Here is a 26,411-nt window from a genome sequence, read left to right on the forward strand (position 1 = left end):
TAAGGGCACTGGTTGGCTTTACTAGATATACAGGGAGCGATACCGCACGATAAATCTAGTTTCGGTGCGGGCAGTGGCAGGTTAGACCTAAGATGTTTTAGCTCTCCTGTTAGAATCAAATCAAATCACGAACTGACACCCACTCTATTCTTGCAACTCACTAAAGAAACGACCATATAACTTTTAATTGCATTCTTTTTCGCAAAATATCAAACTCAAAGAGAAATTTGTTGTTATGAAAACATGCGACGTAAGAGGTGTCAAACTGAGCGTCACAATTTTTTTTTTAACGAAAATAGTTATGTGGTAAGATAACTGTCAAAGCGAAAATCACATTTCTTTCAATGAGATTTTCATACAAAACTTCCATCCAAATTTCCGACTTTTCCGGTGGATTTTCCAAAAATTTTCCTTCATACAAACCTTGTCCTGACATTCACGAACGCTCGAGCGCGCGCACGCACACACACACACACACAATTAAAAAAAAATCAGCCAAGTCGGTCGAGCCGTGCCGCGCGGGATTATCCGAGCGGTCTGGGAAGCTGCAGTCATGGACTGAGGAGCTGATCCCGGCGGAGGTTCGAGTCCTCCCTCGGGCATGGGTGTGTGTGTTTGTCCTTAGGATAATTTAGGCTAAGTAGTGTGTAAGCTTAGGGACTGATGACCTTAGCAGTTATGTCCCATAAGATTTCACACACATTTGAACATTTTTTTGGTGGAGCCGTTCTCAAGTGATGATTATTCATACACGCGGCAATTGATTTTTATTTGTGTATAGGTGGATAGTCTAGTCACGTCAGATTGACAGCTCAACCTGTTGTGAGGTGCTGCACGCTGAACGGGTCCCGTGAAGCTTGCCAGGTGTGCAGAAACGCAAGTTGGCTGGTTTCAACCACTGCGCTTCGGTGCAGATTAGAGATGGGTAGTTCGCGAGCGAACGGGTACAAAGGAACGGTTCACCAAGATGAACGAAAGGACCGAAGAACGAATTCCAAGGAAAGATCGGTTCATAGTTCACTTCGGTCGCGGCGGTCACTTCGGCAGCTCTCGTTCCAGCCTTGGTCGCGTGCTCGTCTCAGTCTCGGTCTCCCTCGGCCGCACTCGTCGTTCTTCGCATGACCACCGGTCTCAGTTCCACTGCCGACTGCTCCTAGTTAGTTCAGTATCCAGTTGTTCGTTTCGTTCACTGCGCTCGCCCATTTTACATGTGTTCCAAACTGTTCTTGCACTTGGTTCTGGCTATTCAGCGTCCACGACCGGTAATCAAAAAGTACCTTATAGTTACGTAAATTACATAAAAATTAAATTGTATGTAAAGGTACGTCTTTTCAGGTAACAAAGGGGCATGTCAGCTCACTTCATTAATATCGATGAACAGCGGAAGACATACTCATAACAAGGCAAGTTTTTTTTGTTATTCATATATTTTTTTGGTTTCATCGACTTGATTTACAACTAACTTTCAATAATTTGCTTAATTTTTGGTGTAAGAAAATTCATATAAAACGATTTTCGTGTATCTTTCATACACAAAACATTACATTTAGGAAGGCTCTAATTATTTTTAAGTTTGGTTGTTTCCAATTTGCATTACCTGCTAGTTTGTTTTCTTTGTGGGTCATTTTGGCTCAGTAGGAAAAGCGGTGCCTCTCCATTTGAAAAGACATAGATTGCCATTAAATCGTATTTACTTATTATCTCAAAAACATTTGTTCAGAAGGAGCTTTCAAACCAAAAACTTTACTACTGCGAACTTAATTATTATTATTATTATTTTTATTATTGCTTCATTAACTTTAACAATGCAACATAAAAACCTAATTTGTACTAAGCGTGTGACGCAAGTATGATGAGAAAACCACATTTTATTTTATACTAGGCTTACGAACTCAGAGACAACGTGAAGTATATATAGGGTGTAAACGACTATTGTTTACAACGTAGCGTAGCTATGTAGTGGAAGTTGAAACGAAGAATTTTATACAAGACACTTGTGGTCTATTAAGCTGGGAAACAGCCACCAATAGGTTTACAAGACTAAATGTGCTATAGCCCATGCATGTTGCGTGAGATTTTCATGTTCTCTTCTCCAGCTCTCTACACATCGTCATCGATTGTTTCTCCATTGTTGCTTGCATTAGCTTGTTATTTCTTCACTGCCTAATTATTACATGTTTGTCTGTTTGTTGTATCTGCTCGTAACGGGCAACACATCGTCCGTAATTGGCGAGCAGTCTGTACTCGGGGCCGGTTTTCCGTGCGCCACCCTATATTATTTCCCTGCGATCAGCCACACAACGCTATAGTTGGCTAAACGAGAGGTTCTGCAGAATCACAGAAATTACTTCTAAAAGTGTGTAAGAATTCTGTAATGAATAAAAACTCTATACTCCAGGGGGGAGGCAAGTGCCCCCTCTTGGTGCCCTCCATCCTTCAGTCACCTACACTACTAGTTTTCAGTTTTTCATAAGAACCATATACCAAGCACAAATGAACGGTGAACGAGTAAAAATGAACGGTTCCCAAAATAGAACCATCAGCAGTGAACTAGTTCCCAAGGATGAACGAGTTTGCCCGTCTCTAGTGCAGATGCGCTCTTGTGTCTCCGTTGCGGCGAAGACAGGGGGCAGCCAGGCTAGGAGGAGAATTTGTACACCTCCGGACCAGAGCGGCGGGGGCTGCGGTCGAGGCTGCGGCCGCGAAGGCAGCGCCGGTGGGCGGAGCGCGCAACGCAGCCAGCGGCGGCGGCGACTTTTTGTTCGGCGCCCGCGCGCCGCTACTGTGCTGCCTGCCGACCCTCCGCTAGTATAATTACTTTCGCATGTCGGGCTGAGCCTGGTCAACCTTTTCCGAGTAGCGAACAGCCCGGGGAGCTCACGCACGCCCGCGACGGCAAAAACATTCTCACGTTCGGCCGCTGCCGTGACCGCTCGCGGACAGCCCACGGCCGCTCTCGCTCGCGAGTGGGCGGGCCGCCCGGCCGCGGTGGCGCGGGTTCGACTGCGGCGCTGCGCGCGTCTTCCCGCGGTTTCTCTGAACCGCCTCTAGCGCATTCCGTCCAATGCGCTTAACTCGCGCTGCAAAAGTCAAGTGCTTTTCCATACTTCGATTAACCGTGCTACAAGGGTCATTCAATAATTAAAGAGACAGATTAAAATTGTGTACGGGACCGAGACTCGAACTCGTGACCTTTGCGTTTCACGGGCAAGTGCTCTACCTTGCACCTGCCCGCGAAATCAAAGGTCCCGAGTTCGAGTCTCGGTCCGGCACACAGTTTTAATCTGCCAGGAAGTTTCATATCAGCGCACACTCCGCTGCAGAGTGACAATCTAAAATGTGTTTCACAAGCTGCAATATCGTCGCGAAATAACACAGTGACCCGTATATGTAATAAGTTTCCTTTAATTTACGTCTATGGTCACAACCTTTTCTGTTTGACAGATTACCGGTTTCGGTCTTTAATGACCATAATCAGATCTGCAGCAAAAATGGGAAAAATATAAATGCACTCGCAAACTGTATACAGTTTAAGAACAATACATAGAGCATATTCAAAAGCAGTACTGACAAAATTTAAATTTCTGCGCTTTGGATAGGAAGAGGCATTATGAGACAGGTATGCCTCTTCATATTTAAAGCGCACAAATGTAAATTTTGTCAGCACTACTTTTCAATATGCTCTATGTATTGTTCTTAAGCTGTATACAGTTTGCGAGTGTATTTATATTTTTCCCATTTTTGCTGGAGATCTGATGATAGTCATGAAAGACCGAAACCGGTAATCTGTTAAACAGAAAAGATTGTGCCGATAGACGTAAATTAAAGAAAACTTATTAAAAAGTGTTTGTTTTTTCGAAACAACATTTTTGCTACTTTTTAACATAGTTCCCTTGGACATTTATGCACTTGTACCAACGGGCTACAAGCTTTTTGATTCCAGCTGCAAACAACTCTTTATCTTGATGTTTGAACCAATTTCCCACAACCTTTTACACGTCCTCGTTGTCCTGGAACCTCTTCCCACCTAATGCCTCGTTCAGTGCACCAAAGAAATGGATAGGTGCTAAATCAGGGCTTTATGTGGTATGAGGCAGTACTTCGCAGTACATTTTGTCGACGATTTCACGGGTTAGTTGAGCAATATGAGGACGTGCGCCGTCTTGCTGGAGAATCGCACCTCTTCTCCGAGATCAACGACGTCTCTCTCCTCTCCCTCACGACTGGCTTCACCTTGTTTAAAAGCAAATACGAGTACTATTGGCTGTTCATTGTACGCTGCTCTTCGACATAATCACAAAAAACTGGACCTTCAGCATCCCCAAACATAGTCAACATGACTTTTCCAACTCATGCTTGGGTTTTGAATTTTTTTCTTGACAAGTGAGTTGGTGTGCCTCCACTTCATCCTTTGACTTTTTGATTCTGGCTCATAATAGTGATCCAAGTTTCATCACAAGTTACAATTTTGTTGAGCAAATGCTCACCTTCTCTTTCATAACGTTCCTTTACCTCTGTGCACACTCTCAACCTGGTTTCCCTGTGTAGCCGCGTCAAATTCCTTGGGACCCATCTTGCACATGTTTTGCGGTACTTCAGCTCGTTACACATAATGTTATGAACTGTACCAGTACTAACTTGAACCTTATCAACTACCATTTCCACAGTCACAAGGCGGTCGGCAAGAATAATGTCATCAATTCAACTCTCAAGTCAGGGAGTTGAAACTGCAACTGGTCGGCCAGAACGGTGTTCGTGAAATTTTCACGATTCATATAACCTTCAAAATAAACTTTAGACATTCTACTGTATATATTCACTCGTTTCTCGCCTTCATCAAGTAAAAAACGAAGAACACAACGTTGTTCAACTAATGTGGATGTTTCAAGGGGACTCGCCATCTTGAAATGTATTTTTGAGGTTAGAAACAGAACACTGTTGATACATCCGCTGATCAGGGCTCATCCCAGTGATGCCAACTCAAAGCCATAAAAGTACGAAACTTGCCCTATTGAGTTTTTTTCCCCAGACCAATTTGTCTCTTTAATTATCGAATGACCCTTGTAGTTTATTTCAAACTGACATTGGCACCGAACGTGGTCACACATACACACACACACACACACATACACACACACACACACACACACACAGATACACACACACGCACACACACACACACACACGCGCGCGCGCGCGCATACACGCACACAAACAAACACAACCGCGTCAAAGCATACAAGAGAAACTGAAGATAGCAAAGTCTAAAAATAGAGTATCGAGAACGTGATTCCTATTTTACAAATGAAGCGTCTAATACCAAAACCGGCCTAGTCACAAAATTTACGAAAATAAGTCGAAGCTATTAATTTAAAGTAGACGTACACTTCTGTCAGGTGAGACAAGAATATGCTTCAGAGTCGGCCTTGTCCTTGTGTTACAGAGCACTGAATTCTTGGTCGTGTATCAGAATGGGCGAAGTTCTGGGGGCAGCGAATTCATAACGGGGAAGGCGGTTATCGCTGAAACAACCTGTTTCCCGTTACGTCGATTCTTTTCGTCTCCAGTTCAACCTGACTGGTAAAACCTCTAAAAAATAACCGATTTCTGAAATAAACGATTTTCGGTTTTTTATCTCTTTTACTTCCGCAGATCTGGAAGAAAGGTTGAAAAGTTTTAATGGAGATGAAGAAGTAGTAAATTACGATCGAGATGGTGTGCAGGCTGCGGCAGCAAAGAGAGCTAAGATGAAAGAGAAAGGGGGGGGGGGGGGGGGGCGGGGCGATAGAGAGATACGAATGGTCACATGTCGTTGACCTGCACCATCCCTTTTCCCTTTTGAGTATTATCGATTTTTGGCCCTGAAGCAACCACAAAATTAAGGGTTCCGTCATTATCCCTAGTTAATTGCACGATAATACAACATATGTTCATCAATCTGATTTTCCTTCTCTTCCAAGGAACATTGTGGATGTTTTCTTGTTAAACGATGTCACAAGTTAGTTATGCCTCCTCCCGTTTTTAATCTTTTAAAGCAAATTTGGCATTATACTTCCAAATTGGCGATGATAACACTTTGCCATACAACTGATGCCCGATGATGAAAGCTAGAAACTATATAAGCATGACCAACAATCTTCATGTTACAGCATTTTGGTCTGTAACCTTGTCCTGTTAGATTAGACAACAATGTGACCTTATCAGAACGCAAAATCATTCCTTAAATGGTATGTTCTTTGAAGTCATAATATTTCATTTATAGTTTGGTAACACAAATAGTTTCCGTTTACACAGGCTTCTTAAGGCAATCAGCGCGAAAGCAGTCCTGTTCCCTGTGTTTCTTATTTTGTCATTACTGTGTAGTGTAACATATATACTCTTCTGACTGATGAACTGAAAAAGTTTCTTTCATACTTTGCGTTACATAATAGAAACACCAGTAGATAAAACCTCCACATCAAGGTCAAGAAAGAAAACGAGACAAAAATCATTTTTTTTAAATAATGGTCCTGGGAAGTACCGAAGTCTGTGTAAAAGAGGAAAATCGCTGCCTCTAATGACACCTCGCAGAGTGATCAAAGGCATTAATCTTCCCGTCCCTAAAAGAAAAGGCATAAAAAATCTCCTTCAGATACACATGGGAAGATCTTAAGTCACTGCAGTTTTAGAAAACAACAAAAGTAGCTAATGAAACGGCTTGCACTGGTAATGAGAGTTCCAACACTTTATCTGAAGTCTGCGTCAACGGTTCACGTAAAATGTCTGACGTAGTACTTTAAATTACAGCGAACTGAATACTTAAAACAACAGTATTATTCAGTATGTGTGAACATTTTCTGTCATAATAATGATTCTGTTAACATATCTGATTATTTGCTGATCATTTTCGTTTTATTTTGCCCAAGATCTAAGTGAGCTAAAGCTTTTAAGGAGAGAAATCATAATATTATGTATTCTCCTCTGTTTTCTCACGTTCTTGCTGACAAGTTAGTATCTAGTTTACGATGAAATGCTTTTCTTTATTGCTACGAAGATAAGTAATTTCAGTTTAACTTCATTTTCATGTAATAACTTTTTTGACAAGAATTTGGAATTTAGAAAGAGAACAGTTTTATAAAAAAACGATAAAATTATATAAATCTGTAACAAAATCGGCCAAGTAAAAACTGAAAAATATGCCTTCCTAGACTTGGTCGGATTTGATATTACACGTCTCATCTAAGAGACAAAACTTTCATTTTTTCGTGACAATAATAAACTGCTTTTGACACTGATCGACTCTTAAAATTTGTTTGTTTTATTTTTCCTGATGGCTGATCCGGTGAATATTCATTGATGATTGTATAAGACTCCCATCGAGATGGCAATTTCACATTAATCCTCTTCTCTTCTCCTACTCCTACCCTATTGTATACTTCTCCAAAATTTGGGTCAAAAATATCTGTTTTGCTGGCTATAGTTGTAATAATGTCAATAGTGCCGTCGAAATTTGGCATAGGATCGGACGATGATGAAGGCTGGGAGAGAGAGAAGGCAATTGCCAGGCAACAAAATAAGAGTGTATCTCCTTTGTTACTCGAAGATAAAATGAGCGACGGACTATATTTAAATATCTTGGAGAAGTCATAGAGCATAATCGACTAGAAAAATTAGCAACAGATGTGAAAGGTAATAAAATGACAAAAACACATAATTTAATTGAAAATACCTACAACAAAATAGTAATGAGGAGACCTACCAAAACACACAGAAGATATCCAAAATAATGACAAAGCAAAGATTAATCTCCAATGTACAGCACTACTGAATGAATGACAACAGACTAAGGAGACAAATATTCCTGTAGTTCTGGGAAAACGTATCGACAACAGCACAGCTTACAAAAGTATGTGAAACAATAGAAAAACAACTTCAAAGATAGAAAATAAAAGAAAATATTTGTGAATAAAATGCTATATTTAGAAGGCTTTCAAAGCAGAAGAAACAAGAAACCGGATACAATATGGTTGAAAAAAGAAAAAGGTGACATGGTGAGAATATGAATAAGTAATGGAAAAATACGGAACAACAGCAAAGAAACAACAGGTATTGAATATATGAAGATGAAAAACTTATCTATGACCCATAAGGATACAGAATCATCATAGCTGCAAAGAATGGGCCAGCGACATTTCGGATTACTAAGAGTTTGCCAAACTTATATCCACTCGGAACTGCCTGAAATATCTGACGTGCTCGCTCAATAGACGGATGTCAACACGAAACTGACCCGGAAATTGCGCAACGGACATTTATCTTCAGATAATGAAACGGCTGATCTACATACTGATAAGTAATACATTGAAATGTACCTTTGTACATTTTTTGCCCCGTGTAACTGATAACCACGTGGATTATAATAAGGCCCATGACAGCAGTAAGAAATCCTCAGTATGGTCTAGGTGATTCCAGGCTATCATCGCTGCCTCTAAAAGCGAGATAAGCAGGTGCATTTCTCGCCTCAGGGATTGTTGTTTAAGAGTCTTTTTATTCGATGTTAGTTTGTGTTCCTACAGAAACAGAACCGAAACTGATTGGCACGAGCATGTGTACCTATGGCTGTGTACCTTCATACAACGTATAGTGAGTGTATCAGTCTTTGGCAAGTGTGTATTGATACAAACAGATGCTGGGCTGGCTAAATGGGAGAGAAATCGAATGCCAATTAAGGAAAGTAAAGTCTCATTGACGCTTCGCTGATTTATTTTCTTACTTTTTATTTTTTTCCTTTGTGTCACCACAAAGCAAGTTACTTATGTTACAGTCTCCGCACAATGGCGGTACTAATAATCATATGGTGGAGTTAGGCCCTACAATCATGAAATGATTGAGCACAAGCTACTGTAATGCACATCTGCCATTGACCTCCTATCCTACGATCCTAAGGGTAAAGGTTATATCCTATAACGAAGGACAAAATTCCCCCCTCCGCACAAGATGTGCGTTACTGCCTGCCCAATTTATTTTTATCGACTGTTTCGAAATAAGTGTAAAAATATTCTGAAAATTATTTGTTTAATTAGAGCGGTGATCAGGTGTAGGGACGAAAAATACAGTTTCCGTTTATGTGGATGCACTTTGATCGACTTTTCCAGAGGCTGAACTCTGTATCTTAAGTTGTGATGACGAAAGTCATACAAAATACAAAATATCCATCTGCAGGAACCATAACCTGTTCACAGAGCTTAGACTTTTCCAGTTACGGGTTTCTTTACGTGTGGGAATAGGTTGAAATAAGGTGCTGAGAGTATGGTTATTTCAAATCCCTCGACTTCTCTACCGCAAAATCTCAACTATGTGCAAATATATTGTTAAAGTGAAATATTCGTCGTCTGCAATCAGGGATCAGGGGCTCTTCTCACGCTTTTTTCCATGCAACACATAAAAATGAAAAACGTAATTTGCCAGTTATTGCTCTACCACCCGTAAGTTAATCGATCAGAAGCATCGCTTTTGCAGCCCAATGAACAATGTCCATTCTCTCTTCGGCAAAAGAAACTGGCCGGCCCTTCTGCGTTTCAGTGATTGCTGTTTTGTTTCTACCGTCAAGTACTGGACCTACGACACATTAACGCTGAAAACTCCGCACAAAAATTTGTTGTATCCTGTTTAAAATATCAACAAGAAACTCATATTAGAGTTGCCTACGGTATTCAACATATGCGTTTGCTTAGTACATGGCTTGTAGGAGCAAAAGAATTTAAGAAAATGTAAATTGGTTATCTAGAGTTCTGGGTGTTGTAGCTATGTAAAGATGACAAGATTGTCACTATTTAGAAAAAGCGATGAACGGCATCAAATCAGGTGGGACTTAAAACAGAAGGAAGTTTTTTCGTTCCAGCCGTAACTGTCTGCATTGTGTTACGTATCAGCTTAACCCACGACCAAACATTAAGCATTTCAGAAATAGAGAGCAATAACTGAGATAATTATTCGTTGCATAACACATCGAGTAACAATACATATGAAAAAGTATTTCTTTCAGAAAAAATATAGGTAGTTAACAGACTTTCTTATCATAATTTAATGTTCACAAGACGAGATGATCACGCTTACTTGTGCCTTTAGAAATACAAACACTACAAGGGCTAGACGTTAAGGATGCGTGACATTAATGGCAATGTAATGAAATTTTTGAATTTGTCGCCCTTTTTAAATGAGACACAGGAACTCTATACAGCCGATCAGTATTTAGTGAGAGAAGTTACGTTTTATACCGGTGTGTTGAATTATTTCCCGTAGTGCTACGTATAAGAAGTCGGCAGAGTAAAACGTTACGTTTTGTGAGAGGAAGTGTCTTTAATATCATTGTGCTGTATTATTTCGTGTACTGCAGTATTCAAGAAATTATCGGAGTAAAACGTCAGTAATTACCTCACTCTGAATGTTTTTATGAATAATACGTGGGGCTGCCTTAGGTTGGAATATGGTGGGGAAAGAACACATATATAAATTAAGAGGCTATATTCATAAATTTACAAGCAAGAAATGCATTCAGGTTTGAAATGCGCAATATAACTAAATAATGAGCGTAGTCTTAAACGGATGGTGGTTGTGAAATCTTAAATATGCTCTGCTCAGCGCGGACGCGATGCAATAATTAATTGCCGTAAAAAGGAATTTCTTGCCTAATCACACTTTTTAAACAAAAATTTCTCTGAATGTTGAAACTGTAATAGTCTATTTGAGTATTGTTGATGAAGTATATTCGTTTGTGGATAAATCAATAATCGAAATGTTATTTCACAAAGCTTTCATTTATGGAAGCTTGAAATTGCCAGAGCTATTTTGTTAAATGTATGATAATTGTTTCTGTCCAGTAAACATCGCCATTCAATATTCCATGAGCAATTTTGTTAACAAGTCTGTCTCGACACAACTACATCAAGCAGGCATGAGATGCTAAACATTAACAGTAGATAATTTCTGCCGCTTCCTATTCGACCCCTGTTGCGAACTGGCAACATTGTATGAATCAGAAGGGTTGTTTTTTTGTTTGAAACGCTTTCATTCACTGGGCCAAGCATTGTAATTGCTGTCTGATGAGGGACTTTTGGTTTACGCGTGGTTAGCCTGACAATAATGAGCAATTAACTTGATGCTTGTTGAGTCTGATTGCGGAAAGTACATTTCATAATAGCTGAAAGCATACGCTACACACACACTGATGAGCTGCAAAAAAGAGCTAATATTTTCCGCCTTCCTTTTTTTAAAAAAAAGAAGGCTAAAGAATGAGGGAGAGATAGAAAACGTTTATGTTGTGAATTAAATGAATTATGTACAAAAAGACCTGGTAAGAGTATGCGGTATACAAAGAGCAGTAAAATAACCGATGGTGATCGAAATGATGAGGATAATAAATGAAGGCTTTAAATGGCAAGAAAGGTGCTTCTGAAGGAGAAAAATTTATTAACATTGAGAATTAATTAAAGTGTTAGCAAGTATTTTCTGGAGGCAATTTGTCTGGAGTGTAGACTTGTATGCAGGTGAAACATGGATGAGAAGCAGTTCAGGTGAGAATAGATGATTTCGAGACTTGGTGCTAGTGAAGAACGCTGAAGATTAGGTGAACACACCGCATAACTAATGAGGCAGTGCAGAATAAAATTGAGGAAAACAGCCATTTGTGGCATAACTTGACTCAAAGAAGGGACTGGTTAACAGGACACGTTCTGAGACCTCAAGGAAACGTGAATTTAGTATTGGAGGGAAATGTTGGAACAAAAGCTATAGAGGGGGACGAAGAGACGCATACAGAAGCAGGTACCAATGGATGTAGGTAGCGGTAGTTATTCAGAGACGAAGAGGCTTGCACAGGATAGAGTAGAGCGGAGAGTTCCATCAAACCAGTCTCTGGACTGAAGGCTACAACGACAGAGAAGAGTGTTCTCGAAAATTGTAAAAAAGGCCTTCCGATATGGGATATTCTACCTACTACTTTCCAGGATATTTTGATATTTCACTGTTCACTCTGGAAACACACTAAATTAACGGTCTACCACATGGATGCTCAGTAGGGCATTTATTTGCCCGCGTTACATGATTGTACAGCTCTGGAGAGCTTGATTTCCTTTCAGTCATCATTCACAGCGAGAAATATCATGTTTTACTTTTAATATTTATCTTATGGACAACATTTTTAACAGACAACATTCTGAAGCTGTTAAGTTGTTGGACACATTGCTTCTGTAGAGATAATAAGCTATGCTGACACTGGTTTCTCTTTCTCTCGCACACATACATTATAAACATTTAGTTATATCCACAGGAAGATTAAAAGTTTCGAATTTTCCTTGTGGTCAGATATAAGTCCTTTCGACAGAGACTCGTTTCTAATCTTCGAAAATATTCGCAAAGAAATTACTTTCTAGTTGCCTTTAGCAGACAAAAACAATAGCTTTGTTTTCAGGACAAGCACCACAGAGAGCACGGCTGTTGTAGTATTTTGTACACAGTGCTACAAAGATAGAGAAGGCGTGACGCTCAAAGCTAATCTTTAACTCCCTTCGCCTGCAGGAACTCTTAGGCCGCCAGGCCTTATTGGAGGCAGCAAACCTAAGGTGGCCACCCCAGCAGTCGTCTCCAAGATAGAGCAATACAAGAGGGAGAACCCCACCATCTTCGCCTGGGAGATTCGCGAAAGGCTCATATCTGAAGGTAAGTAACACATCTTATCAACTGTTTCACAGAATTTATACACTTACAGGATAGTCTATTTAATTATTCTTAAAAAGTAGTCTTACGCTGTTTTGTAAATGAGCAATGGGGGCAAATAAACGAATTGGATCCACCGCGAGGTGTCATAGCCGTATTGCTGATACATGAAATACGTAAATGATTCCACCTCAGTCTACTCTGTTGGCTGTGTGTTCCGCTATGACTAGTATTTCTTTGTCTGTTAGCTTTTCATATAGTGCAGCAAAATTATTCGCACCTGCCAGGCAGTATACTTAAATACACTGCTTCCTTCTTCCCACTTTTATCAGTGGTATCTGGTAGTCCTTTAATTTCCAATTCCTCATTTTATTTCTCCTACACAATTGTAGGTGACTGGAGCTAAGCCGCCACATTGCTTCCGTCTGCATTTAGAGATTCCGCCCATTAATTATGCTTTTGAGACTGCGTCAGTAAGCATTTAATGGATTACTTTTGGTAATTAAGATTTGACCAATTCGTTTCCTCGATCCACACAACTGGGCCTTCATTCATAATTTTTTATTTTTGTAAATAGGTGTATTTTCCCGCCATAGACCGATGGTCCGCGAGTGCGGACCTTCCAGTTCTTAGTTTTAAAACCAGGGCGCAGCATCTTGCAAGGAACAATATGTGTGTTAGTTTACAGCTGATCGTACGCAAAAAATTGATGTTTCTACAAACTGAAAAAGTATGTGAATAATTCTTATGCCTGAAAATTAGACTGAGTATCTGTATTTCTTTCTTAACGATCGCTAACTTTTCTAGATGTTAAGAGTTAGTTCAGATTTGAATAAATTCTATTCGTTGTTATAACTCATTTCCTGAAAGTCGTCATATGTGGACCTCAGGTCACAATGTATATTTACTAACTTCAAAATGGTGTTCGATAATGGAATACTGAAATAACCGTTACTTCTACATTCTACAGCACTGCATGAAATAATTAACTGATGAGCTATTAGAAGCTCTTCTTGATGACAGCAATGCGAAATTATCTGACTGGAAAGATGACGAATTCTCGTTTCTGACTGAAGATTGTCCTGCTGCGCTTAATGAAATTGACTGGTACACAATAATAATATAAAGATGTCGTGCTAGTAGCTAGGACAAGAGGACGTCCTTGTACAGTGAATTCCTCTGACAGAGAAGATGTAGATGATGTACAAAATGTGAATAGAAAGCCAAAAAGATCTGTGTTGCAACCAATTTCAAAAATTAAGTTTTACAATGCTGGCCAACTATCAGAATTTGTTGAGGCAAGGGAACGCCACAAAATACATGAAACTTGGCTGCTACTCCAAGGTAGGAGACTTTGCGTCAAATGTAGAATGTATTTGTGTGTTGTGATAAGTTTTGAAACTTATCATAAGAGGTCAAGATTTATTTACTGTCAGTAGCAAATTATTATTTGCCAGAGATAATTTTATCGTAATTATTTTCTTATGTTTGCGGAGTTGTTTTATAACATCGACACAAACGTGTATCGAAATTCATATATTTCAAAATTATTAATATCAAGAACCGTATTATCTGTGTGCTTTAGCATATACACTTTACTGCTTCAAACGAAATATATACACTATGTTATAAAAAACATATGTTTTTCATAATAGGTGCATTGTGCTGCCACCTACTGCCAGGTACTCCATATGAGCGACATCCGTAGTCATTAGACATCGTGGGAGAGCAGAATGGGGCGCTCCGCGGAACTCACGGACTTCGAATGTGAGCGGGTGATTGGGTGTCATTTGTGTCACACGACTGTACGCGAGATTTCCACACTCCTAAACATCCCTACGTCCACTGTTTCCGATGTGATAGTGAAGTGGAAACGTGAAGGGACACCTACAGCACAAAAGCTTACAGGCCGACCTCATCTGTTGACTGACTGAGACCGCCGACAGTTGAAGAGGGTCGTAATGTGTAAAAGTCAGACATCTATCCAGCCTATCGGACAGGAATTCCTAACTGCATCGGGATCCACTGCAAGTACTATGACGGTTAGGCGGGAGGTGAGAAAACTTGGATTTCATGGTCGAGCAGTTGCTCATAAGCCACACATCACGCCGGTAAATGCCAAACGACGCCTCACTTGGTGTAAGGAGTCTAAACATTGGGCGATTGAACAGTGGAAAAACGTTGTGTGGAGTGACGAATCACGGTACACAATGTGGCGATCCGATGACAGGTTGTGGGTATGGCGAATACCCGGTGAACGTCATGTGTCAGGGTGTGTACTGCCAACAGTAACATTAGAAGGCTGTGGTTTTATAGTGTGGTCGTGTTTTTCATGGAGGGGGCTTGCAGCACTTGTTGTTTTGCGTGGCACTATCACAGCACTGGCCTACATTGATGTTTTAAGCACATTCTTGCTTTTCACTGTTGAAGAGCAATTCAGGGGTGGCGATTGCATCTTAACACGATCGAGCGCCTGTTCATAATGCACCGCCTGTCTCGGAGTGATTACAGGACAATAACATCCCTGTAATAGACTGGCCTGTACAGAATCCTGACGTGAATCCTAAAGAACACCTTTGGGATGTTTTGGAACGCCGACTTCGTGCCAGGCCTCACCGACCAACATCGATACCTCTCCACAGTGCAGCACTCCGTGAAGAATGGGCTGCCATTCCCTAAGAAACCTTCCAGTACCTGATTGAATGTGTGCCTGCGAGAGAGGAAGCTGTCATCAAGGCTAAGGATGGGCCAACACCATATTGAATGCCAGCATTACCGATAGAGGGCGCCAAGAACTTGTAAGTCATTTTCAGTCAGGTGTCCGGATACTTTTGATCACATAGTGCATAATGCTGAATAGAATGATTTCATTGAAGAAAGGGGCAAGAAAATACAAAGTCAAAAACTAGTAAGTTTTCGCTGTAAGTCAGACTTGAGATCTATGTATGTGGACCTCCGTTTATGCGTTACCGAATCATCAAAAAAGTATTTCATTTGGTTTGGTGTCTTGCTCGTTCATTAGATTGCTGGAAAATATGAAAAAAAATTTCCTGTGATTTTTTTCTCAGGAGTGAAGAGGTTAAGAAGAAACACCTCTTGATTATTGTTATTATTAAACAGCCAGTGTTTTTTCTAAGATACGGGCAACGTAATAAAATGACATGTCTTTCAGTTAATATTCACAAATGGCGACGGTGTAAATTTATAAGAGTACGCATTTGAAAATGACAAATAGGCGAAATCAAGTGATCGTGATATAAATGACAGTGATTGTATAAAGTCAGGTGGAAAATGGAATTATGTTCCTATATTACACGAGCTACGTATATATAACAGAAATATACATCGAAACGTCATTCCATTTGTGGCAGCAAGGTAATCGAGTCACTGAACTCTAAGAGTTCACAGTCACGGTGGCACAAGTGGTAGGAACTATTAGATGCCTTGTCTAATCTACAGTATTTGGTCAGCCGCAGCCTGCCAGTATTAGTAAGTACGGCACAACGTCTTGCGACTGGACGACAACCACACGTGGCGAAGGGACGGCCAGCGCAGTCTTGGGGGCGCACCGAGGCCGCCGTATAGGCCATCTTTTGTTCATCACGCCTGATGAGCATCAATTATTCCGAGCAGCTCATATTTAAGTTTCTTTGTGTCCCTCTAAGTACACGTTGCGCACATAAGCAATTGCGTCGCACACACAATGGCCCGCCACAATGTGCGTGTAAAATTGCTGCAGACGCAGGTAACAACTGGCGTAGGCAGCGAGACAAAGAATTAGCTTCTTTAAGTAGCCGCTCATTTATTTTGGATTAGCACCAAATAACACGTCTCAGGCTGTCGTTTCGACGTTATCCTCGTCTCCCACCCCCCCCCGCCCCCCTCATACCAACCGCATCTCCCCTTCCCTCCGGTAACGTTCTTAAAGGTAGAGCGTTGGCTTCACTTTTACTTAATTAGATGAGTTGTGCATATCACGCTAGGGCAGCATTCAGAGTGACAGACACGAAGAATAATACTATCCTTCCGACAGTACAGTAGCAGTTAAAAACTTCGTTGGAGAGACCCTCTCCACTTTACAACACGATGGAAAAATTTTATAAGGGTCGTTTGTCTTCGAATTATCTCTATTGCGCGGGATAGTTCAGAGGGTTTCCGTTTAGTGCCACTTAATAGTTATAGGCCTACGCATTGACGCGGCAGTGGGTTGCTTACGTAACTCATCCCATGTTATGATCTTACTGTTCTGTGTGTTCATTGCTTTGATTCATTTTTTGAACAAAGGTGTCCTTAGTAAACTTGGTCGAGAAATGGCAGCAAAGACGAACCCGTCAGTTTTGATTATATCCCAATATTAAAAACGTAGGCTGAAGCATCGAGTAATCCTTGATGAATTGCCAGATTAAATGAAGCTACTGTCAGCTGCAGCAGAAATGTGGGAAAAACTATGTGCCAAGCACTTAGCTCTTTACGGAGACTTTTGAGAAATGGCAAAATTTGAAGGCTGTATACATATGCAAACGATAACGGTACTGCTGCGGGGAATATCCACAAGATTACATAGTACATGCAGTTCACCTACGTGCTTCAACAACATTTTTCAAATAACATTATGTGACTTAAGAGCGAAAAAAGAGATGCCATTAAAAAACTCAGGACTAAATCTCACTGGCGATTTATCTGGGTATAAGTATGCAACAAGTTCATTTTTTGGATTTCAGATATGATTTATTGTACCATTAACCAGTTTTCGAGCCACAGCAGGCTCGCCATCAGATTGGGATGTTACAGGAACATTATATCGCGGACCAAGTGCAGCTAGACACTGTAGTGATGGGGCTTGCGAAAATAATGGAAATTTAGGAATCAGTAATGTAACTTTAATGAAACAGAAATTTTGTTACGTTTCGGGTTCTTACAGTGCGTTTCCATAGCAGTTTCTTTCTCATACGGTACATTGTCAGGTGTACACAAAAATATACACAGTGTTTCACTGCACATTCACAGTTATTCACAGAATGTAAGCACTGTACGTAAATAGAACGAATATGTATGAAACAGATATAACACTTTCCTGCATCATGTTCTTTGGCCTGAGATGCATTGTATTACAAGATAAATATTTAAAAATACAGATAATATTTTTAAGTAAATCTTGCTAGCTCCAAGTGTGCTCTTATAATGACGATCTACAAGGAATATTGCTTAAAAGGTACACAAAAGATAAACCTTTTTAAGCTATATTTCTCGTATATTATCAACAAAAGAACACACCTGCAGCTATCAAGATTCACTTAAACATATTATCTTTTATTGTAAATATTTATTATGTAATACAATGCATCTCAGGCCGAAGATTATGATGTAGCAAATTATTATACCTATTGTATTACCTCCGTCTGATGATGAGCCTTCAGTGGCTCGAAAACTAGTTAACAGTACAATACCTAGCGACTGGTTGCATACTTAAACCCAGATAAATCGCCAATTTAAATCAAAGCAGCAGTTGGTTATCCATAATTGATACACTGAAAGTACATCAAGGAATTGTGCTAACGAAGTTATTAATTAAATATATAACAGCAATTAGTACTTACCAAAGTAACTGGAGTTTCTTGTGTTCATAAGAGTGTGGTGCACCTCACACGTAAGTCCTGCGAATATTGTCCTGGACTCCGAAAGCAGTGTTCATCTGCAGTGGAGCGAAACATTTGAAGCACTGCTGACGTTGCAGTTACTTTCTTTTCCGTAGGTTCATTCCGTCTAGTATGTGGTCTATTTTTCAGCATGTGGGATATTCTATTTTTATTATTTAATTCTGTACCATTCCTGATCCCATAGTCGTCAAAGTAAACTCAGGGAGGGGCGTCGTGTGCCCCATTTGTCTGAGAAACTTCGTTCTGTGTGTATGATCGCATTTTTCCTGTTTGTGTATCGTGTTCTCTGATGCGGATTTTGGGGGGCCAGCCCAGCATTTGCCTAAACGAGCGGGGAAACTACCTAAAAACCACTCACAAGCAGGCCGGTATACCAACTGACGGTTGTCAACCTGCTGTGCAGATTCAATCCAGATTTTGTTCATCTCCCCATCTCGTACGGTAGCAAGCTATGTTGCAGTTACACTGGACATATTTCTAACGGAGCGCGGAACCAAATAAAGAGTGTCTGTCACTACAACTATTAGATTTCCTGGGTTATTTGTCATGTGGAGTATGTTTGTCTGTTGTAGTGCAAGTCATAATATGAGAAATATAGTTGGACCCGAGAGAGGTCGATCATTTTTCAAGCCATTGGCGTCGAATTTGTTAGAAACGAGATTCCAGTCTTTGATTAAGAAGCTTTATTGTTTCCCTACATCATCTGAGGGGAGGGCTGTCATAGGTCCTTCAACAAACCATCTCCAACGGAGCTAGTTCACACTCTCAAACGAGGCGGCTGAAAGGACTTTGCTCGTGTTCAGAGAGGTGGGTCTCATACTCCGCGAGACATGGATCACTATTACCAATTCTTTCAAACACATAACTTTGAATATATACACTCCTGGAAATTGAAATAAGAACACCGTGAATTCATTGTCCCAGGAAGGGGAAACTTTATTGACACATTCCTGGGGTCAGATACATCACATGATCACACTGACAGAACCACAGGCACATAGACACAGGCAACAGAGCATGCACAATGTCGGCACTAGTACAGTGTATATCCACCTTTCGCAGCAATGCAGGCTGCTATTCTCCCATGGAGACGATCGTAGAGATGATGGATGTAGTCCTGTGGAACGGCTTGCCATGCCATTTCCACCTGGCGCCTCAGTTGGACCAGCGTTCGTGCTGGACGTGCAGACCGCGTGAGACGACGCTTCATCCAGTCCCAAACATGTTCAATGGGGGACAGATCCGGAGATCTTGCTGGCCAGGGTAGTTGAGTTACACCTTCTAGAGCACGTTGGGTGGCACGGGATACATGCGGACGTGCATTGTCCTGCTGGAACAGCAAGTTCCCTTGCTGGTCTAGGAATGGTAGAACGATGGGTTCGATGACGGTTTGGATGTACCGTGCACTATTCAGTGTCCCCTCGACGATCACCAGTGGTGTACGGCCAGTGTAGGAGATCGCTCCCCACACCATGTTGCCGGGTGTTGGCCCTGTGTGCCTCGGTCGTATGCAGTCCTGATTGTGGCGCTCACCTGCACGGCGCCAAACACGCATACGACCATCATTGGCACCAAGGCAGAAGCGACTCTCATCGCTGAAGACGACACTTCTCCATTCGTCCCTCCATTCACGGCTGTCGCGACACCACTGGAGGCGGGCTGCACGATGTTGGGGCGTAAGCGGAAGACGGCCTAACGGTGTGCGGGACCGTAGCCCAGCTTCATGGAGACGGTTGCGAATGGTCCTCGCCGGTACGTCCACCCGGCCCCCCGCATGCCCACTATACGCCCTCGCTCAAAGTCCGTCAACTGCACATACGGTTCACGTCCATGCTGTCGCGGCATGCTACCAGTGTTAAAGACTGCGATGGAGCTCCGTATGCCACGGCAAACTGGCTGACACTGACGGCGGCGGTGCACAAATGCTGCGCAGCTAGCGCCATTCGACGGCCAACACCGCGGTTCCTGGTGTGTCCGCTGTGCCGTGCGTGTGATCATTGCTTGTACAGCCCTCTCGCAGTGTCCGGAGCAAGTATGGTGGGTCTGACACACCGGTGTCAATGTGTTCTTTTTTCCATTTCCAGGAGTGTATATATATTATTACCTGAAAAACCCGTTGATAGAATATTCCTGCTAATGGACTTTCTTTTCCAAGCAGTCAATTGCACTCTCGAATTGTAAATAACAGCAGCGATGCTAAAACGTGTTTCATTACATCGTTTCATGAGAGTATACGTGCATGTCATAAGGTCCACGCGTCTCTCATATAAGACGTTTTCTGTGCCTAGCCACGTGTCCAGTGGAAGATCTCCTTATAGTAAAACAAGATGCTGAATAAAAATTAAGTTAAATCTATAGTTTACTGATATTGTTAATTTTTGTGGCATTCACTAAGCAATAGTAAATAGTTTCTGTTTATTCAAATATCGTAAAATGCCAATACATTCTTTCGAGTCGTAGCTTCAGAAAAAGTGGACAGGTCACTACCGCAAACCACGTTGCGTGTGGAAACCAAGATCGACGTTAAGTCGATCGCTGAAAATGTCGCAGAGCGCGAAACCAAGACTGCAAAAATCAGTGCCAATGACCACAGCCAGAATCTCCTCAAACAGCTACAAACATATCTGATGCTTCAAAAGCCATGTCCAGGTCCATAAATCGCGGTAAGATTTATGTTCAAGACTTGAAGTACAGAGAAGTCCGTAGCGTGACGCTAACTGCCAGTCCGGATATTTGCATAGCGTAACAACAAAAGCGGTGCACCTAGAAGACACGGTCGGATGACGATGTAGCTCCGTACATGTATACATCGTACACGGTAATGCAGATGTTTAGAGCGGCAATTCCCTGTGACAGATAGAACGCCCACCGGAGTGCATTACGGTTATTCGCGTTTTGTTTTGTTATCAGGCCCGGTAGAGTACATACTGGGCCTGAACAACGACAGATATTGAGTGATCATCGTGAAGGACACGGTGATGCCTCGTACTCGTATGAGAGAGCGTTATCATCACCTGACAGAGTCCTCATTATGGGTCTCCATTTCGCCGGCTCGTCGAATCGCGTAATATCCAGATTTGTAGAGCATTCGGATGTGATAGTGGCCCGATGTTAAACTGCGTGGTCCGTCAGGGCAGGCACGCTCATAGTCGAGGGAGGATCGCTGTATTTTGCGCCAAGCACATCGTAACCCATTCACATCTGCGCCTGCCATCCGAGACAAGTAACGAACTTCCTGCAACATTCTATGTGAAACGTCGCCTTTGAACAAATTTATACAAGACTGTGCTTAAACTGACACATAATATTTTTTAGCGCAACGCAATCTGACTTCCAATAATCCCTACAAAACAATGGCCCTGACTAACATTAACCTATACCTTTCACAAATCACTTACCTCACAAAAATCTTCGTTACTCGAACTACTGCAATACAGCGAGCGCCACTACTGCCAGCTAAATAAAAGATTCAAACTACGGAAGGCACTAACTACTGATGGGCATAGTTAGCAAATGAAAGATTTTGATAGAGAACAAACAATGTATTTACCTTAATAGTGTTCAAAGGTCATAATATATATAGCAGTTCATGACATCTAGTCTTACAAATATCAAAACTCCGCCATTTCTCTCCCGACATCCACCACTGCTGGCGGCTCACCTCCAACTGCGCAACGCTACGCGCTGTTCACATCCAGCTGCCGCTGCCCAACACTACAATGGCAGACAACAATGCAAACTAGCCACAGACTGCACACAGCACAACCAGTGATTTTCATATAGAGAGCTAGGTAACGTTGCCAATAAGAAAACATAAACAGCCTACTTACATAAAGAAAACGTAAACAGCCTACTTACATATGTTACCCCACTCCATTGGCCAGTAACTAGCAGCAGCCGGAGATTGGAATTACCATCCCGTACGTAGGCTGCCGTAAACTTTGGAGTGGTGCCTGATCGGGAAGCATGGACTGGTAATGAATGGCGTCGCGTTATTTTTCACTTTATTTTATATTATGTGTCATGTTCCTCACGCTCAAACTGAGGAACACGCCCACATGGTCATGAAACGAGTCAATACCTGAAATTATAACAAGAGTAATAATAGATAAAGTGAAACACATATGAGCCTTATGCAGACGTCAAGCCATAGGTTTAAACAAATATAATCAACACGTCACGCAGGAATTGGCTTAATTCTTTAATTTTTCAAAGAGTTCCTCGACAGAGTAGAAGGAGAGAGTCACAAGGAAATTCTTCAGTTTAGACTCGAAAGTGCGTGTATTACTGCTAAAATTTTAAATTATTGTGGCAGCTTATGTAGCAGAATACTGCACGCCTTTGTGCTCAAGAGTTAAGGGAGTGCGTTCCAAATGCAGATTTCTGCCTAGTATTAACTGTGTAAAAGCTGTTAACTCTTGGGAATAAGCTGATACTGATAAAATCAAACTACATTAAAGAAAATATGTATTGAGAGGCCAAAGTCAGAATTCCCAGACTACTGAACAGGATCGACAAGAGAATCGCGAACTCACACCACTTACTGCCCGAACCGCCCATTTCTGAGAAAAAAAATACCGTTTTTGAATCAAAAGATATATTCCAAACAATAAGACCATACGTTATAAGCGAATGAAAATAAGCACTGTAGACAGCTTTTCGTATAGAACTATCACTTATTTCAGATACTGTCCTGATGGTAAATAAAGCCGCATTTAGTTTCTGAACAAGATCCTCAATATGGGTTTTCCATGACAGCTTATTATCCATCAGAACGCCTAGGAATTTGAATTGCTAGTCTCACTAATTATATACCCATTGTGCGTAATCAAAATATCAGTGTTGTTGAACTGTGTGTTAGAAACTGTAAAAACTGAGTATTACTGTGACTTGGCATCAATTTATTTTCTACGAGCCTTGACCTTATGTCCTGAAATGCATTATTTGATACTGTGGCAATATTTCACATAACAACCTTTACTACCAACCTCGTGTCATCAGCCAAACAGAAATATTTTAAAATCACCTGTAATCTGGGACTGCAAGTCGCAGCCATTCTGAGTACTGCCGTCTGTTCTTGAAGTAAGAGATGAACCAATTGTAAGCTCTTATTCCATAATGGCCTAATTTCTGCAGTAATATTTTGTGATCAACACAATTAAATGCCTTGGTTAAATCAAAGAAGACACCTTTCGTTCGCAACCTTTTGTTTAATCCACGCAGAGCCTCGGAGAGAAAAGAGAATATAGCATTTTCATTTTCAGTTCTTAAACCACTTCTAAAAGCAAACTGTACATTTCACAGCAAATTACGTGAACTGAAATGATCAATTATTCAGAGGAATTGCAGCTCTGCACTACCCAGAATGACCATCGTCCTCGGATGTGGCAGCTACCTCGCCACAAGTCCCATTCTTCCAATGTTTTAGAGAGACACAGCGGCGCTGGTTCTGGTGGCGTGGTATGAGGGCCCCTCGAGTAGGACTTCAGGTCACGAGGGGTAGTGCTCCTGACATCACAATGGTACGTCACGGACATAATGCCTTCTCAGTGTTACCCATCATACGACAGTACCGTGGTGCAATTTTCCAACAGGACAACGCTCGTTCACACATGGAACGTTTCTCTATGAGCTGGCGCGACGATGAGGTACTCGCATAGTCAGCAAGAGCCACACATCTGTCCCCGAGAGAACGTGTCTGGTGTCAGCTCGGACGTCACTCTGACAAGTGGCAGTATCCAAGGCATCAAGGACCAGTTACAGCTGTCGGACCCTTCAGATCTCGAGATGATTGATTGAAGTCCAGAATATGTGCTATCTCATAATAACAGAAGTCATAGCTGGAGTTAGTCACACCATATTTGTAAGTTAACAGTCCGCAGCTCGTGGTCTTGCGGTAGCGTTCTCGCTTCCCGGCGGGGTCAGGGATTTTCTCTGTCTCGTGATGACTGGGTGTTGTGCGTCTTCCATCATCATTTCATCATCATTGACTCGAAAGTCGCCGAAGTGGCGTCAACTAAAAAGGACTTGCAATACGACGGCCGAACTTCCCCAAATGGGGCCTCCCGGCCAACAATGCCATACGATCATTTCATTTCATGTAAGTAACAGTGTGTCAGGACATGAAGTGGAACGATAAAAAAAATGGCTCAAATGGCTCTAAGCACTATGGTACTCAACATCTGAGGTCATCAGTCCCCTAGAACTTAGAACTACTTAAACCTAACTAACCTACGTTTCTAGCATTTTTAGACTTGGAGAAAGCTTTTGACAATGTTGACTGGAATAATCTCTTTCAAATTCTGAAGGTGGCAGGGGTAAAATACAGGGAGCGAAAGGCTATTTACAATTTGTACAGAAACCAGATGGCAGTTATAAGAGTCGAGGAACAAGAAAGGGAAGCAGCGGTTGGGAAGGGAGTGAGACAGGGTTTTAGCCTCTCCCCAATGTTATTCAATCTGTATATTGAGCAAGCAGTAAAGGAAACAAAAGAAAAATTCGGAGTAGGTATTAAAATCCATGGAGAAGAAATAAAAACTTTAAGGTTCGCCGATGACATTGTAATTCTGTCAGAGACAGGAAAGCAGTTGAACGGAATGGACAGTGTCTTGAAGGTAGGATATAAGATGAACATCAACAAAAGCAAAACAAGGATAATGGAATGTAGTCGAATTAAGTCGGGCGATGCTGAGGGAACTAGATTAGGAAATGAGACACTTAAAGTAGTAAATGAGTTTTGCTATTTGGGGAGCAAAGCAACTGATGATGGTCGAAGTAGAGAGGATATAAAATGTAGACTGGCAATGGCAAGGAAAGCGTTTCTGAAGAAGAGAAATTTGTTAACATCGAGTATAGATTTAAATGTCAGGAAGTCGTTTCTGAAAGTATTTGTATGGAGTGTAGCCATGTATGGAAGTGAAACATGGACGATAAATAGTTTGGACAAGAAGAGAATAGAAACCTTTGAAATGTGGTGCTACAGAAGAATGCTGAAGATTAGATGGGTAGATCACGTAACCAATGAGGAAGTATTGATAGGATTGGGGAGAAGAGGAGTTTGTGGCACAACGTGACAAGAAGAAGGGATCGGTTGGTAGGACATGTTCTGAGGCATCAAGGGTTTAGTATTGGAGGGCAGCGTGGAGGGTAAAAATCGTAGAGGGAGACCAAGAGATGAATACACTAAACAGATTCAGAAGGATGTAGGCTGCAGTACGTATTGGGAGACGAAGAAGCTTGCACAGGATAGAGTAGCATGGAGAGCTGCATCAAACCAGTCTCAGGACTGAAGACCACAACAACAACAACAACAACCTAAGGACATCACACACATCCATGCCCGAGGCAAAATTCGAACCTGCGACCGTAGCGGTCTCGCGGTTCCAGACTGTAGCGCCGAGAACCGCTCGGCCACACCGGCCGGCTGGAACGATCACTTAGATTTTTTTTTTTTGTTAAGTAAAAAATGTGGCAGCTAGTAACGCGAAAACTGTAATCTATTACTTGAGTGTGGGGGGTGGCGATGGAGGGTTATGTGTGGGTGACAGGTTCGTGTGATTCATGGGGATGTGTACCAGAAAATCTAAAAATCTTATCTGGAACCACAAAAAAGTAATACATCTCGAAGCAGGAATTAGAAAATTCGTAATCATCCTCCTCACACACTATTCATACTACAGTTAGTCAAAAGCAACGATAATATGCAGTACAGTAAAATTACCCTATGCTGAATGCTCACCACTAATTTGTGGATTGCAAATGTACGTGTCACTAATTTCTTATAAAATAAGTATAAAAATGTATTATTAACAGAATAATGGCTTATCTTTGAAAAATGTTCTGTCACTGATTTTCCCGTGTGATTTACAGCATCCGAAATTATCGAGGGTGTCACGCAAAGACGCACCCGTTCTGTTTCTGATCGACTTAGCGTTACGGAACTATTTTGCGATAACGGCTATTTTGCGATAACGATTTGATTGCGCAGATGTCTGGTCAAAAGTAATGTACCGATTATTGGTCCAGCTGATATTGATATATACCATGTTAGCACAGAAAAGC

The 26,411-nt window shown here is 41.5% G+C and overlaps 1 protein-coding gene across 1 annotated transcript in view; it reads left to right on the forward strand.

Moving 5' to 3' along the window:
- LOC126176310 (NK1 transcription factor-related protein 1-like) overlaps positions 1-26,411 on the forward strand; it is a 292,898-nt gene that overhangs the window by 170,080 nt on the left and 96,407 nt on the right. Inside the window, exon 4 of the mRNA XM_049923461.1 lies at positions 12,556-12,696. Within this exon, the coding sequence (XP_049779418.1) occupies positions 12,556-12,696 (141 nt within the window). The remainder of the gene's footprint in view (positions 1-12,555; positions 12,697-26,411) is intronic.

Source organism: Schistocerca cancellata, chromosome 3 (assembly GCF_023864275.1).
Source record: "Schistocerca cancellata isolate TAMUIC-IGC-003103 chromosome 3, iqSchCanc2.1, whole genome shotgun sequence".
NCBI lineage: Eukaryota > Metazoa > Arthropoda > Insecta > Orthoptera > Acrididae > Schistocerca > Schistocerca cancellata.